The sequence below is a fragment of the Pipistrellus hanaki genome (genome assembly GCF_964339955.1).
Source record: "Pipistrellus hanaki genome assembly, chromosome: 6".
Taxonomy (NCBI): Eukaryota; Metazoa; Chordata; class Mammalia; order Chiroptera; family Vespertilionidae; genus Pipistrellus; species Pipistrellus hanaki.
In genome coordinates, this window is record NC_140508.1 from 87,808,328 (window position 1) to 87,825,005 (window position 16,678).

General features: G+C 48.2%; 1 protein-coding gene across 1 annotated transcript; it reads right to left on the minus strand.

Moving 5' to 3' along the window:
• Nucleotides 1-349: 349 nt before the first annotated feature.
• PSMA8 (proteasome 20S subunit alpha 8) lies at nucleotides 350-15,940 on the minus strand. The gene is made up of 7 exons (XM_084888265.1): nucleotides 15,798-15,940; nucleotides 11,132-11,258; nucleotides 8,956-9,080; nucleotides 5,338-5,460; nucleotides 3,167-3,286; nucleotides 2,819-2,881; nucleotides 350-738 (listed from the first exon to the last, which is right to left on the minus strand). The coding sequence occupies exons 1-7, from the start codon at nucleotides 15,897-15,899 to the stop codon at nucleotides 646-648; spliced, it is 753 nt and encodes a 250-aa protein (XP_084744391.1). The 5' UTR covers nucleotides 15,900-15,940; the 3' UTR covers nucleotides 350-645.
• Between the last annotated feature and the right edge of the window lie 738 nt (nucleotides 15,941-16,678).

Here is a 16,678-nt window from a genome sequence, read left to right on the forward strand (position 1 = left end):
TCAGTAACAAGCACCACCTACTGGATGATCATGTGATGAATCTATCACACAGGATATACTGACGATAAAATACCAATCAGAACTAAGATCACATGTATTCATTTCTCTCCTTATTTTCTTAGAGAACCCTGTTCAGATGATATACTGCAACTTATAAAATGCAAAAGGTTAAATAAATATGGTAAAATATTTAAAAATGAAGGAGACTGACAGAATTTTGACAATTCACCAACACAAGGTGTTTTTATCATTCATTTAGAAATGCCACTCAGTATTATATTCCGTCTGTTTTCAAATAGATAGCTCTCTACCTGACAGTCAATACTCAAAAGTCACCAAATTATTCACTTTTTTAATTAAAATTTTTCTTAATTTTCATACATGAAGAAATAAAACACTGGACAAGTTATAGAGTATAGTCTCAAGCTTATGTGGAATTATGACTGCTTTCAACAGTTACTCAAATATTTTCAAAGAAAATCTACATATTCTTGTATATCTGTCCCTGTAATAGACTAAAGAGACTCACCAACCTGTAGTCTCAAAATAGCACATAACTACTAATGCAATGCCATGAACCAGCATATTTCCTTTAAAACTCACTAAACAATCCTAAGCTCAACGGAACACTAAACCCCTCAGCGTTCACAGGCTCTTCTTTGGTTTTTTCTTCTCTGCTTCTTCCTTTTCCTTTTCTATTGCAATGACCTGTAATTCAATTTCCTTGGCACTAAACATCTGAAAAGAAAAAAAAAATTTTAAACAAATTGCAATTATACCAAACATTTCTAAATATTTACAATATGAAAAGAACCTAATATCTATCTATACAAAATCCTAGCAACCAGGATGGCAGAGGACCTGTGGCTATGACACACACTGCAGCAGCCAACCAGCCTGATCCAGGCCCTGACCAGACCCCCACTCGCCAGCCCTGTCCCTGATAAGGGTGTTGGGGTTGATTTGGGGGGGGGGGGGCCAGCTGGCCAACAACCAACAGCCCCTCCCCCCAGTGGCCATGCCCTCAATCACCCCCCCCCCCTGAACGGGGGCAGGGCCGGCCAGACCTCACCCGTGCACAAATTCGTGCACTGGGCCTGGAGTATGTTATAAATTTCTATTATCTATTTATAACTTCAAATACATAATGAAGTGTTTCAAAGAATCAACAGAAACATACTTTAACTATTAGGGACAAAACCCAGAACTCAATGTGACATTGCTTACATATCCCACATCAAAATGTGACTCTAAAACCGTGTCAATGCCAGACCCACGCTGTTCATGAGCAGATAACTCATCAATGATCCACCCTCCTCGCTGTGATTCTCCGAGAGGGTGTGACTGTTTTATCAGCTCATATCCCTTAGCCATAAGGGATAAGGAAAGGATGATTCACACTGCTTATTTACAACTTCCTCGCGGAATTCAAAGCAAAAATAATGTTTCTTTTATTTGAATCATTTTTATTTTATTTAAAGTCAAAAGATGGGAGCAAGTTGCTCAAGGACATACTGTTAAACACACTGACCCGCTAGGACTTAAATCCAGGTCTGTCCCACTCCAAAGCACGTGTCCTATCTGCCCCGCAGCCTGTCCTGAAACACCATGTGAAGGACACACACCGGCCTGCCACTCAAGGGTAAAAACATATGTGTAACTACATGTGTGTGTGTGTGTGGGGGGGAGGTGCCTCTGGTCTCTGGTTCTGTGTCCCTGCGCTGTTGGCACGCACGTATGTCCCGGGTCCCTTGGCAGCCCAGTCCCATCTCCCGTTACCATGTGCGGCCGTGTAGGGAAAGACCCACCCCCACCCATTTCTCTAATTCACTGAAACTGCTGCTGGCCTAGCCTCACGTCCCCATCCACTGGCTAACTGAAAACACATGGGGATGTGGCATCAGTACAACAAGAATCCCCCCAACCCAAAACCAAAACCAAAACCAAAACCCCCTCCCACACAGCGCTCATTTCAACACTCCTTCCGCTTGAACATTTCCCTCCAGCCAAAGGTGCACGGGAGAGAACGTTCCCCATCTCTGAGGGCTCCACCACACTGCACAGCTCTGCCTCATGGACAGCAGAGAACGTGAGTCCGCTATCATCAACTCAAGCCCTTTATCACATTGCTCTGGACAGTTTACTTTGTGGCCCAGCTGCTGTCACTCTGAACGGCTGACAAAAGGTATACAAACAGCAGTGCTGGACTCCCCACAAAGAAACGGGGAATGGGCATCACACGAGGTGTTAACATTTAAGTCAACAGTGGCTCAAGGCACTTTCACGTGGAAAGCACAGGAAACAGATAAAACCCAGTGGGCAGTCCAGACCAGGGGGAGATTTGTTGACATGTGAAGACCACATGATGGTGGAGGCCTGGCGGGCCAGCAGTGATATAAGTGGCAGCTGAATGACACTTGCTGGAAACTTATCTTGATTTTGGAAGATCAAAAAATATAGGAGAGCAGTTGCTCTCTAAGGTGGCGGGAAGGAGTCTCCATGGGGACCGTGCTGTGCTGCCCCTGACGTTCTGACCCAGCAGGGTCCCTACCTTTAAGGACACACACACACACACACACACACACACACACACACAGGAGTCTGTGCACTGGCCTCAGTGCCTCCGGGCCTCACAAAGGCGAGGGAGCGGTGACTGCTCACAACAAGCACGTCACAGTAGAGAGCTTCGCCCAGAAACACTCCAGCAGCTGCCATCACGGGCTGGTGCTCGGGGCGTTCGGGCTTATCTTGAAGATGCAGGTGTCCATCTTAACTTCTGTCAGACACACGACACTCTCCCCACTGGGAAGCCACTTACTTTCAAAGGTTGGTTTCTTCTCATGATAGCAAGGTCAATGTTTTTCCCACCGGACTGGACAACCTAACGTAGAACAAGTCGGTATTAGAATGACTTCGGGAAATTCTGTGTTTTCATAAGCAATGAGAGGAGGACAAACACCTCCGCTTTTCTGAATATCCTTCACTAGAGGCCCAGTGCACGAAATCCATGCCCTGGTAGGGTCCCCGCACTGCAGGCCAGGCCTCCCTGTTCCCGCTGCCTGCTGCCCTGCGGGAGGGCCCGCCCTCCCTCCCCAGGCCGACCCTGCCCCCGGGCTGACTCCCAGATGAACCCCCGGCTTTTATCATGTGGGATTAGATCACTTACTTCTAGCAAAGCTCTTATTGCTAGTTTGATAGCTTCATTGTCGTTAGCGATGGCATCTTCTGTGTAATTCTTTTCTAGAAATTCTCGGACAGTTTTAGCACTTCGGCCTATTGCATTTGCCTTGAAAAATAGAAGATAACTCTTACTAACACTGCAACATGAAGGAATTTATGGTTACTAAGTGAAGTTTGAAGATTTAGTTTACTCCAGCATTTCTTAGCGTAATTGTAAGATGAAAGATGTAGGTTTGAAAACTTAGCGAACGTTTCAACCCCTCGCTGGTCCTACATGACTAATCCGTAGTGACGGCAGGAGTAACACTCAGATACACCCGTGCTTTATCCTGGCCAATGCGTCTGTCGCTTTAATAGTTCCAGGTTCCTGACCGCCAGGATAGACTGAAAGAGCTGACGTCCTGGGAACTTAGACCAACGTACGCACACTAGTTATCACACCCGTTATCTTCTTTGGCTTTATAAGAAAGAGGGGCTGCTCCTGGGCCAGGCCCCACTTGTCGATGGGCTTCACAGTTTCTCACCAAACGAAGGAACAGGCGAACAGCCGTGCCTGGCTGCCTGCGTGCTTTTCCCTCAGTCTGTTCCCGGCTAGTCTAGCGGTGGGCACGATGGAGATGGCAGGATCCACATGCACGGAGCACGGATGTGCCACTCTGCGGTGTGCATTTTACAAGAATTATCTCACCCACTGACCGCCCCCAAACAATGAGAGAGGTAGCATCATCCCAGTGTGGGGAGACGCAGGGCGGGAGAGGTTGCAGGGAGTTTTCTTACCTCCACTCGACTGACAGGTGGGAACACATCGCTCTTTGCTGGGGGGGTGGGGGCTGTCCTGTGCCTGCAGGCTGTGAGCAGCTCTGCCCAGTGATGCCAGCCGTGAGGACCACGTGTCCTACCCTTGCCAGGTGTCCCTGAGGGGACACACCACCCCATTTGTCACCGCTGGCTGAAGTGATCATGCCTAATGTCACACGGGGTAACATGAAACAGCCCCTATGGTGCTGGCGCTCCCCTGTGCATGACGGTGTGGTTCTGCACAGAAGACGCGCGTCCTCCTGCGGGAAGTGGTCCGGGGGGGAGGGGGGAGGAGGGAGGGTGGCGGTGTGGGAGGAGAGGAGGCCACACGGAGCTCCGGTTGCGAGGAGCCGGCTGGCGGCGTGAGTGCTGTGCCATCACCGTCATCACTCCCACCTTTCACTTCAAACGCGAGTGAGCAAGTGTGCTAACGTGTCAGCCCGTTTACCCGGTGAAAACACGCATGCGCTGATGCTATGTTCGCATTCTCAGGTGTACGTTTGAAATGTTCACTGAAAACAGTCCTTTCTTCACTGAGAACTCCCAGCTCCCCGGCCACTCACATGGAGTTCCAGGCACGGGTGCCTTTTAGTCTCTCCTTTTGTCTTCCACTTTCCTCTACGTCATCAACCCCCTCACTGCACCACTTCCATAAACGCATTCATATCCCAAAACATTCCAGCCACTCTACTTCTCCCGGTCACACCTCATGTCCACTAAGCAAAGCCAATCCTCATAGTGCAAAATAAAACCAGCATCTAACCGCTTTTCACCAAACTCAAATCACCTAGTTTTAAAAATGTAATTTTAAAAATGATTATTTTAGAGAGAGAGAGAAGGGAGAGGGAGAGCCGGCAGCTGGCGCTGAACCAGGCCTGGCGCTCAAAGCCAGCCGCACCCACAGAAGCTGCCGCCGGGGGTGAGGACGCGCTGCGATGCCCGGCGCAGGGTAGGCCCCGCGGGGCGCTCCGGCGGAGAGCAGAGGCCGCACTGGAGCTACCGGAGTTACCGTGTGGTGCCCACAGGCTTCAGTAAGGCAGGCCACCTGCTTCTGCAGAGCAGAGCCCCTGGCGCAGGGTCCCGGGAGGACACGATGGGCGGGAACTGGTGACCTCACCTGCCGTTCGCGGACACTGAGGTGTGCCATCTTCCCAACTGAAGGGAAAGCCCCGTGACTATGAAGCCAGGATCTCTCTATCCACCAGAAACCAGCACAACTGCCGACTAGCTAAGCGGTAACAGTGTACCTACCGCCCTCGGTATTTAACGTGGCATCACTTTCACCAGGCCCGGAAGGCGATGGAGCGGGTCCAGTGACAGCTGCTCACTTCTCCTAACACGCTAACACCCAGGACTCACCTTCCAGGCGTGGTAGGTGCCCGAGGGGTCGGTCTGGTACAGCCTGGGGATGCCGTCGTCGTCGAAGCCCACAATCAGGGCAGAAATGCCGAAAGGCCTTCGCCCGTTGCTCTGCGTGTATTTCTGAAAAGTGAACGTCTCGGAAGTCACTTTCTCTACAGGCCACGCGAAGGCCATACCACCTCCTGCTTACCAAGTAACACGTCATATCCTGTGTGTCTCATTCTGTGCATCTTCCCGTCCTCCTCCCTCACCTTCTGGGCTAACCTCAAATCCATAATGAAATTTTAAAAACATACACAGTCTATAAAACCATATCCTACGTTTACTTCTACATGGCTTACTGCGGCTTCCTGTTGGCTGATGCACAGCTGGGTAACATACAGGATTGGGCCTTTGTCACACAGCAGAGAGCTGTGCACCTGCGCCGTCTGGCTCCGGAAAGCTGGTCAGTTAGCTGGGCCTTAGATCGCTCCTCCGTTACCGCGAGAGACACTGCTCTTACCGCCAAGCTCTCTCACCGACACTACTGCTACCAATGCTTTTCTTGGCGCTGTCATTGTCAGGTATGTTGTCCACAGGACACTGAGTTACTCCTCATAAAACCAACCCAGACACTGTCAGCTCCAGGACAAGGCCCTCTTTGTTTCTCTCAAAGAAAAAGCGGGCTTTTTCCTCACAGTCAACCGGGCACTGGAGACCAACTGTGTTTCTCACCTGAGCGCCAGGATCTGAGCTCCGTCCCGGAGCGGAGCCCACTCCCCCTGCGCCTGAGCCCCCAGAATGCAGAGGGTCCTGACGGCAGCTGGAGGCCACCTGCAGGCGCTCAGCAGCGTGTGCAGCACGGGGCCCGCCAGCTCCGCACCAGCGTTCTCCTGCCTGGCCTGGCGCTGTATCTGTGTAAGATGCCTACGTCCTGTTATGTATGCGGTTAATATCCAATTCGAAGTATGGATGCAAGCAACGGGCTACACAAACACAAACACACCTTTAAAGCAGGGCCTATGTCTTAATTTCTCTGTATCTCCTAATGGCCCCAGGTCACACTGACGTATGAAGATGCTTGGCAAACACACCTTAGAGGACAGACCTTCTACTTCATGTGCTTGTCAACCACTTTTTAAAATGAAAGTAACACGTGCACATGGTCAAAACATTCAGTACCAACGGTGTATCTGAAGCATCTCTCTTTTATCCCAGAACCCAGGACCCTCCTCAGTGGCAACTTGACTCTTACGGACTTAAATGTACCTATATGTGTAACCCCATAACATGAAGGGACTGAACGGCCGAACAACTGAACAACCCGTCACTATGATGTGCGCTGACCACCAGGGGGCGTGTGTGGAACATGGTGGGTTTCGGCAGCAGGCAGCAGAGCACTGAACATGGTGGGCACTGGCCGTGGTGGGATGGAGGAGCAGGTGAGAGGGGCACCAGACCAAGGCGGGGTGCTGGTTGCTGTCATTGGGGCGAGCCTCTGGTGGTCACTGGAAATTCTTTGCTCCGCACACCTCCGTCCTGCTGGTGCTCGCACCCGCTGCCGGTGCTGGCCCCCTCACACCTGCTGTCAGCTCCCAGCACCAGCCCCGACCACTCAGCGCCATCAGCGGTGCAAGCGGCTGCCACCCCAATCGCCCTCCCCCTGCTCCTGAGGAGACATCAGGGCTAGCAGCTGCTGCTCACACTTGCTGCTAGCAATGGCCCTGCTTGCACCTGCTGCTGGCACCGGAGCCCCTGCTCATACCAGCTGCCGGTGCCCGAGCCGGTCCTGATAGCCCCGAGGGTTTCTCCACCTCCCCTGCTCCTGAGGGGCGATTGGGGCAGCAGCCACCACTTGCACCTGCTGCTGGTGCTGGCCCCAATAGCTCTGCCCCGTCAGCAGATGCAATGGGGCTGGTGGTGGTGGCAGCAGCAGGCCTGGCAACAAACAGGGGATGGGAGGGTGGCTGTGGTGGGAGGGGCCAGGTGGCCGGGTGGAGGATGAGCTGAGACCCAGCCCTGTGCCCACTGCAGCCTCATGGCTCACACCAGGATGCACGAATTCATGCACTGAGCCCCCAATCTATAATAATAAGAGAGTAATATGCTAATTAGACTGGGCAGCTGAACGACCTTCCAGACGTCCTTCTGGATGACCTTCCGGATGAAGCTGGGGCTGCGAGGGCCAAGCTCTTTGCACGAATTTCATGTATCGGGCCTCTAGTGTTTCTATAACATTCTACACATAACCTTCATGTTTCTGGAAGAAAACCTAAAAATTACAATTGGGAATCTTGTATATACAATGTCCCACACCTTGATTTTTGGTGGATACCTTTACACACTCTGAAAAAAGCAGAGCAAATAAAAAAAGCAAAAGAAATATAAAAATGTTAGACTTTCTTGAACATAAATTAAATTTTAAAAATAGGGCAATTTAGAAACAAGTATGTAATTTAAAACTTTTATAGAAAGTATGGTCTATAAAAAATCTCTATGTGGACAGATGGTAAAATCCAGCCAGAAAGTGTTCTAAATGTTTTAAATCATTTAATCCAACTCAACAGAGTAGGTATTCCTGTAATGCTCATTATATAAATAATAAAATTAAGGCAAAACAGGCTGAATAGTTGGCTCAAAGCACTAACTATGTTATACTTCTTGGCAAAATAAAAGAAAAATGAGAAACCAGTACTAATGCTCCTTCAGGGGTACATTTATACATTGCTCATTGCATAGTAAAAATTGGTTCAATTTTTTCAGAAAGTAGTTTAGCTATATATAACAAAAGTCTTAAAACCAATTATAATCTTGCCCAGCCCGGGTGGGTCAGTGGTTGAGTGCTGACCTATAAACCAGAAGGTCACGGTTCAATTCCTGAACAGGAAACATGCCGGGCTGTGGGCTCCATCCCCTGTGTTGGACATGCAGGAGGCAGGTGATCAATGATTCTCTCTCATCATTGTTGTTTCTATCTCTCTCTCCCTCTCCCTTCCTCTCTGAAATCAATAAAAATAAATTTTAAAAAGACCAATTATAATCTAAAAAAAATAACCCAATATAATTTAAAAAGAATAAAATTTGCTTCAAAGATAATGTTATTAAAGTAGCAATTTGAGAACTAGCAAGTGAGAGAAGGAATAAGAAAATGAAATAAAGTAGAAACATCATAAATAATTATGGATAGCAACTAAAATCAATTTTACAGGCATACCTCTGAGACATCCAGACCACCATAAGAAAGAGAGTATCACAATAAAGTAAGTCTTAATTATTTGTTGGTGGATGGTCGTACTTTCAATCCTATATAATAAAAGCCTAATATGTTAAGTGCCCAGTTTACCGGTCAGTCTTTTAAACAATCAAAGCATAATATGCTAATATGTGCTAAGGCCACTCAACTGCTCTCTATGATGTGCACTGACCACCAGAGGGCAGACAGTGGACTGATACTGATTGAGATTCCTAGTGATCAAATCAATCCGTTCCACTGCAGTAACAGTGTGGATATGACTTGTGAAAAAGAATAAAGAACTCAGAGGAGATTTCACAGACTGACTGACTGAAGTATTTGCATGACTAGACCCGTAACACTAAAGGAGACACGTGACGCCGTTTGCTGCTCTCTTGGCTCACCTGCTTTAAGGTGGCTATGAAGCGAGTTATATACTCGACGGTGACTGGGTCCTCCACGGTGAGCTTATGGCTCTGGCACTCCACCCGGGCTCTGGTTATCACCACTCTCGCATCGGCAGTCAGTCCTAGAAAAGTCGTTGAACCATTACAAGAAAGAAGGACCTTTTCAACGTCAAAGAGTTTTAGCTACCACAAAATCTTTCTTATAATGTCCTTTGTTTTCCTCAATATATGTCCATTATAACGACTGTAAAATTCTTTGTGAATCCCTTATCTGACGTTCTGATTTATTTCCTTCAGGGCTTAACTTGATGCATTCTTACTTAATTTTAAAGAAAATGACTCTAAAGAATAAAGGTTAAACACTAGTTAAGCTGAAACAGGTTTGGCTCAGTAGATAGAGCGTCAGCCTGTGGACTGAAAGGTCCCGGGTTCGATTCCAGTCAAGGGCATGTACCTGGGTTGCGGGCACATCTCCAGTGGGGGGTGTGCAGGAGGCAGCTGATCGATGTTTCTCTCTCATCAGTGTTTCTAACTCTCTATCCCTCTCTCTTCTTTCTGTAAAAAATCAATAAAATATATTTTAAAAAAACAACTACCGGTAACATTAAGTAAACTATTTCCCAAATATTAAAATTGTTTAATTCATAGTAGATGGGCTGGTTGTTCGGGTTTATTAAAAAATAACGTTTTAAAATCTCCATAGTCACATTTTTAAAAACTTTTTCAGAGGAGTTATCAATGGCAGACTGTTCAAAGGTTGATGGTCTCTCTATCCTGATTACAAAAGCAATATACTGATGTAATAAGCTGGATTTCTTCTTATGAAAACAATGAACATTACATTTCATTATCAAACAGATATTCACTGAATTCAAACTTAATTCAATATAACTGTGAAGCATTTCTCAGCATTCTGTCTAAGAGTAAGGACTGGAAAAACACATTAATCCAGAAAAGAAAACATGCCCGCTTTTATCACACCAAACATCCTGTAATTAGCTCCTATATATATTGTATATTTTGAAAATACAGTATTGAAATTTCACTGTTTTAAATAAGCAATTATAGAATAAGTGAATCTCAGCCCAGTGCTTTTAAATTTATGCCACAAACTTACATTGAGGCTACTATCATATTGTAAAATGTCTACTATTCAATGGCATTCCACGTGGCACATGAAATAATTTTTTTCAAATTCTTTGATTTGTTTCCCGAAGGCCTGTTCTTCAAACATTAAAAATATAAAAACATCAACAAAAAATGTGATTGTTTTCTAAATGGAACTGTATTTCTTTCTGATATGTGCTCTGATATGTACCTCTCATTCTCCACCAGAGGGAATAAGAGGCACCAGGTCATTCTGTACTTTAGAAACAGAACTGGATCATACATATTTTTTGTAACTTACTATTTTTAATACATATTGTGGATACTTTCTTATGTCAATACATATAGATTCCATCACCTCCTTTTTTAACTACCACTAATACTATCACTACTACTACTAATGCTGTAGTTCATGCTGAATGGAAAAAGCCTGTATTAAAAGGTTTTATGCCATTGATTCTATTCATACAGCACTCTCAACATGACAAAATTATAGAGACGGAGAAGAGAATAGCTTATTGATCGCCAGAGGTTATGATACGGAGGAGGGAGAGCATGGTTAGTCTTGTGGTATGTCAGAGTTGTGTATCTTGATTGTGGTGATGGCTACATGAATCTATACATGTGATAAGCCCGATAAAACTACAAACACATGCAAATGAGTGCATGTAAAACTGGTGAAATCTGAAGAGAATCTGTGTTTGTAACAACGTCCACTTGTTGGTTTGAAGACGTTACCCTTGGGGTAAACTGGGTAAAGGAGACTACTTTGTTTGTTTGTTTGTTTGTTTTTTCTAATTTCCTGATCTAAAGTTATTTCAAAATAAGAAAATTAAAAATAAAACAGCTACCTAAAACTATACTCTTTCAGTATACTTTCTGACATTTATGTTTTATCAGAAACCCTGGCTCACAGAGTTGTGATTTTTCCGGAAAAGACAGGTATGTGTTTGTGATTAATGAGAAGTGGAGCGGCTCCGCATGCTGCATAAACACACAGCACACAGAGTGGGGACCACGTGCGAGCCCTGCACAGGGTGCTGTGCCGCCCTGTGGGCCGCGGTACCTGCGAAGGCCATGCACACGTGGTCGTCCAGGGCACAGATTTTCCTCACGGTCCGCTCATCCTGAAGCTTGGCGACGGATTTCTTTTCTACCCCGAGCACGACTATATTGCTGCCACGAATTCCAACCTGTCAAATCATTAAAAAATAGAATGAGTTTTACCGTTAAATGAAGCTATCCTAACACATGCCTTCGAGAAAGACGCTCTTCCTTAAACACTCAGGAAAATGGAGAAAGCAGACTTCTGAGAAGACAGCTGCGTAGATCCGGCTGCCTGAAGTCCGTTACTCTCGGGGCAAAGAGGACCCAGCCGGAGGCTGGAAGGCTGTCCCGCACTCTGAGCAGCTCCCCCTCAGACACACACTGGAGAGCTGCCACTGAACATGGAACATGAACCGAGGCAGGCAGACCGGCCTGGGGCAGCAGCGAGCACAGAGGCTAAGGAGACACGTCTCTGTATGTCACCTTTGGAGGCACAGGGATCGGAGGTCACCAGCAGCAGGAGAAAGAGCAAGTGCCCGCCGGGCCACTGAGGAAGAAAGCCCGATCCAACAGGAATTCAGCAAGAATCCCACTGCGCCTCCTCCCCTCCCCGGGGAAGGAATGGGGAAGCTCCAAATGATGGATGGGGTAGGAGTTCTCAAACTGGGCCTTTTGGGGAAGCGGCCCTGGTCTTAGGGCCTCAAGAGTGACCTATGGGAATGTAGCTGTGCCACAGGAGTGATCTTCCATTCTGCTGTTGGTATTTGTGATTGCCGTGATCAGAGTGCCCTGTTTTATATAACACACCCAGGCAAAAGGGTGTATTCTGAAATTCATATTCTTTTTAAAAAGTTTTTGGTTGATTTTAGAAAGAGACAGACAGACAGACATCGATTTGTTGTTCCACCCACTCATGTATTTATTGGCAGATCCCTGTATGTGCCCTGACCAGGGATTGAACCTGCAACCTTAGCGCATCGGGATGACATTCCAACCAACCGAGAGAGGCAGCCAGCGCGTGAGTTAGTATTCTTGAAGTAAAAATACAGAACAGGATAAATGTAGACCTACACCTGCGATTACATCTTTTAATTAAATAAAGTACTCTTCCAATTAAATGGGTAACGATGAAAGCTTTTGTCTAACTGTTCCCTCACTCCATTCAATCATTCAAGGCCAAGAGCCGCCCCCTAACCATCCTATCTAGTCAGCAGCCCTCCCTCCAAGTCCCGGCTCCCATGACAGACATGTTGACCTTCACACCCTGCAGGGACCATCCTTCTTATCACGTCACAGGGCATTACAAGTCAACATATATTAGGACTCAAAGAAAATCTCAATATTCTCCCCCCCAATTTAAATAAATCAACTTGAATTCAGGGATCACGAGATGACACAATAAGCTTTCTAACTCTCACCTCCACAATTGCCACTGAACAGACACATAAGAACTGCCAACAGGTTGGTCATGAGTGTGCGGCCTCCGCAGGCAGACCACAGCCCGAGTGCAGGCCGAGCTCCCTGCTGAGGCGGAGTGACAAGTGGCCCATCCATCCTAGGGATGGATAAAAAATCAATAAAAAAGAAAATGTGGAAGCTCCGAATTACAGACTCCACATCGATAAGAGGAGATTAAACACTCTCCTCAACCTAGGTCATGTACAAAAGTGCCTGAGACTAAGTAAATGTTGCGTAAATGTTAGTTTCCTTCCTGCCCAGCTTCTCCGAGGTGCACTGTGTAGTAGACATACAAAACACACCATCTATTAATAGATCCTCACAGACCCTCCGTCCGGCTGGTGCAAGGCGGCTGTCACAGACGCTGGAATGACAGGGATGTGCGGCCAGGCAGCGAATGCTGTCCGGCACTCTGGGTGACAGATTCTCAGTCCGGAAGAAATGGACCCAACATGCGGGGCTGGGGTCAGAGATGGCTTCTAGAAGGAGCGGTGTGACTGGGAGGAAAAGTCCTGCCTCCCCTCCCCGGGGGCAGAGCTGGACCAGTGAGGCCAGGAAGCTGCCCGCCATTGAAGAAGGTGGAAGGTTCTGGAAGACTTTGACGGTCAGACGGTGGAGCTGAGCTTTGATAAAGCAGGAAATACGGAGCTGAGAGCAGGTCAGGGAAAGGACAGAATGAGGAATGATGGTAAGTCGTGTCTTTTCCAGGAGAATGCTGGAAGGGGTCCTATTTTCCCCAGGAGAAAGGTACTGCCTCTCCAAACGTTACTCAGAGACGCTGTCATTTATAGAAAAGTGTCTGTGAAGGATTTCCGAGAAGGAGGTGAGGCCCACGGCCTGTCACGTGGCCCGTGGCCCTGCTGTCTGACTGAACAACAGCACATCCACACACTGGTCAGAACCGGTTAACCCGGCTCATTTCTACCCATCCTACCAAATGCCATCTATAGACAGGTTATTTTGTGACACATTTCCATAAACAAGCGTCACTGTAAACCTGACCCCTGTAAAAGGTCATGGCACACTCAAGGAAACACAGAAACTCCATACAATGGTGCAAAGTGTAATTTCAGAATCGTGAACCGAAACGGTCTCATCCTTCCGACGTATCTTTAAAAATGCCCACTCCCGGTATCTTTACATCCTCCGCTTTTACAGCTCAGTACAAGGGCCACCCACCAGCTCTATGGCGACTACAGCATTCTAACCAAGCCGCGGCTTCTGATCACACCCAGTCTTCTCCCCTTACTGCCCTCGCTGCGGCTCTAAGCCCGGCGTTACTGTCCACCCATCTGCTCCATGCCGCGCTGGGGATGGGAGAACTTCCTGTTTTTATCAGGATGGTACCTTCTGGGTTAAGCCGCACCAGGCTTTCTTTTTTTTTCTTTCTTCTTCTTTTTCTCATTTAACTTTTTTTTTTTATTAAATTATTATCTATGTACATATTTTAACATTGCCCCCCCTCCCATACATACCCTCCCTCCCCAGAGTTTTGTGTCCATTGGTTGTACTTATATGCATGTATACAAGTCCTTTGGTTGATCTCTTATCTCCCCCAGATCTCCCTACTCTCCCCGCTGTAATTTGACAGTCTACTTGTTGCTTTACTGTCTCTATATCTATCTTTTGGTTCATCAGTTTATAATGTTATTTATTATCCATAAATGAGTGAGGCCATGTGGTGTTTCTCTTTCATTGACAGGCTTATTTCACTCAGCATGATGTTCTCTAGTTCTATCCAGGTTGCTGCAAATGATGAGAATTCCTTCTTTTTTATGGCAGCATAGTATTCCATTGTGTAGATGTACCAAAGTTTTTTGATCCAATCATCTGCTGCGCACCAGGCTTTCTTAAATTTACAATTCTAAAAGAATTACTTGCAAAAAAGGAGAAAACCTCGTGGGCCCCCTTAAGTAGAAAAATGCTTTAAAAATGGTTCAGATTATTTCCAGTGGTTCCCCACCCCTTTACCTTTGATAGATTTAAAATAAAATTGAATTGTTTCCTCCCATAACTAAGTTGGTACGGAAAGCGAGACAAGACACAGACACCACTACACTTAGAAATGACCTGTGCCTTCTCAGAGCTGGCGTCTCAAACTCTAAAAGGCACAACCAACGGCCTCATGAAACCTGAGAGACTAAAAACCCCGGTCCTTCTGAGCTGAAGGCTAGGACTTGGAAGATTTGGAATAACCGATCTTTGGTCACTAGAGCATTTTTGTCATTTTCATTTTTATAAAACATAAAGTTATTGCCCTAACTTTTGGCTCAGCGGATAGAGCGTCGGCCTGCGGACTGAAAAGTCCCAGGTTTGATTCCGGTCAAGGGCATGTACCTTGGTTGCGGGCACATCCCCAGTAGGGGGTGTGCAGGAGGCAGCTGGATTGATGTTTCTAACTCTCCCTCTCCCTTCCTCTGTGTAAAAAAAATCAACAAAATAAATTAAAAACAAAACAAAACAAAGTTATTAAACATAAACTAAAAATTGGCAGGAGCATTCCAGCTACCCTGAGTGTTTAAACGTTTTTTCAGAAATGTGGACAGGTAAACTCAAAGGAGGGCATACCTCTCAAAGACTTTCAGAATTATTCAAAGATCACACACACACACACACACACACACACACACGGGCAAAAGACAGGAGATGGGGGGCTGAGTGCCGGACACTGGGGTGCACACACTGGGACAATGCTTTTGAACAGGACAGCGTTTGATACGTGGCCCAGTTGAGTCTCGCCAATGGGCTCACTTTCACGGTGACCGAGTCTGTGCTTCCGGCCGCCATGGGCCTTAAACCGTTACTGTGGACACATGATGCCGGGAGCCTCTGCCCCGTCAGTGGCCCAGGGGGGCGGGCACCCCGGAGGGCGGGCACCCAGGGGGGCCGCCCGGTGCTAGAGGCGGCCGTGCGGACGGATCCCGAAGCACGCACGCACGCACGTTACACAGCACGCACATACGCTCACACACGCATGCACACACAACACCAACACCCACCCACACGCAGCAGGCAGGCCCGCAGCCGTTAGACGAGGGCGGCGCACACGGGCTGTGAACCTGCCCGGACCCTCCCGGCCGTCCCTGTCCTCGCCCTCCGCAGCGGGCACTGCCCGCACAGGGCCCTCCCCGCCCGCACAGGGCCCTCCCCGCCCGCACAGGGCCCTCCCTGTCTCCCCCCCCCTCCCCGGCGCCCCCTCCTGGGCGCTGGCCCCGCAGGCTGCTCACCGCCGTGGAGCCCTTCTTCACCGCCTCCTGCGCGTACTCCACCTGGAACAGGTGCCCGTCCGGCGAGAAGACGGTGATGGCGCGGTCGTACCGCGACGCCATCGCACAGCCACCGCCAGGCCTCGAGGAACCGCTCCACCACGTGCGAGCCGGAAGTGCGTGTGGGCCCCGGCGGAAGTGGGGGGCGGGGAGGAGCCCCGGGGCCCACCGGGCCGGGCTGTACGCGGCTGGCAGGGTCCCGCTGCCCTCAGGGGCCGGCCTGGGCGCCGCTCCAGCTCCTCTAGGCCGGTGGCCCCGGTGGGGTCTGATCACCGAGTGCACACACACATCAGGGTGGGGGTGATCACCGGGTACACACACATCAGGATGGGGGTGTGGCCCGGAAATAAACACAACAGAATGGCGGTGATCACTGGGAATAAACACACATCAGGATGGGGCTGATGACCCAGTGCGCACACACACATCAGGGTGGGGGTGATCACCCAGTGCGCACACACACATCAGGATGGGGGTGTGGCCCGGGAATAAACACACAACACAATGGCGGTGATCACTGGGAATAAACACACATCAGGATGGGGGTGATCACCGAGTGCAAACACACATCAGGATGGGGGTGTGGCCCGGAAATAAACACAACAGAATGGCGGTGATCACTGGGAATAAACACACATCAGGATGGGGGTGATCACCCAGTGCACACACACATCAGGATGGGGGTGATCACCGGGAATAAACTTGCTCCAGATGCCATCTCTCTGATTAGGACTCTTCAACCTCAGCCTTTCCTCACTTAAGGATGTTTGTGCCTGCTTTGTGCTCTTTCACACAGCCAGTGTCAACCTCCCTATGCCAAGGTCAACCCACGTACCTTCTTA

Excerpts from the sequence above, each read along its gene's own strand:
- PSMA8 (XM_084888265.1), bottom strand. The coding sequence starts at position 15,899 with ATGGCGTCGCGGTACGACCGCGCCATCACCGTCTTCTCGCCGGACGGG. Across the intron at positions 3,287-5,337 it reads GCACCTACCACGCCTGGAAG|GCAAATGCAATAGGCCGAAG; the intron begins GTGAGTCCTGGG and ends CTATTTTTCAAG. Across the intron at positions 739-2,818 it reads GAAGAAACCAACCTTTGAAA|ATGTTTAGTGCCAAGGAAAT; the intron begins GTAAGTGGCTTC and ends TTTTCTTTTCAG.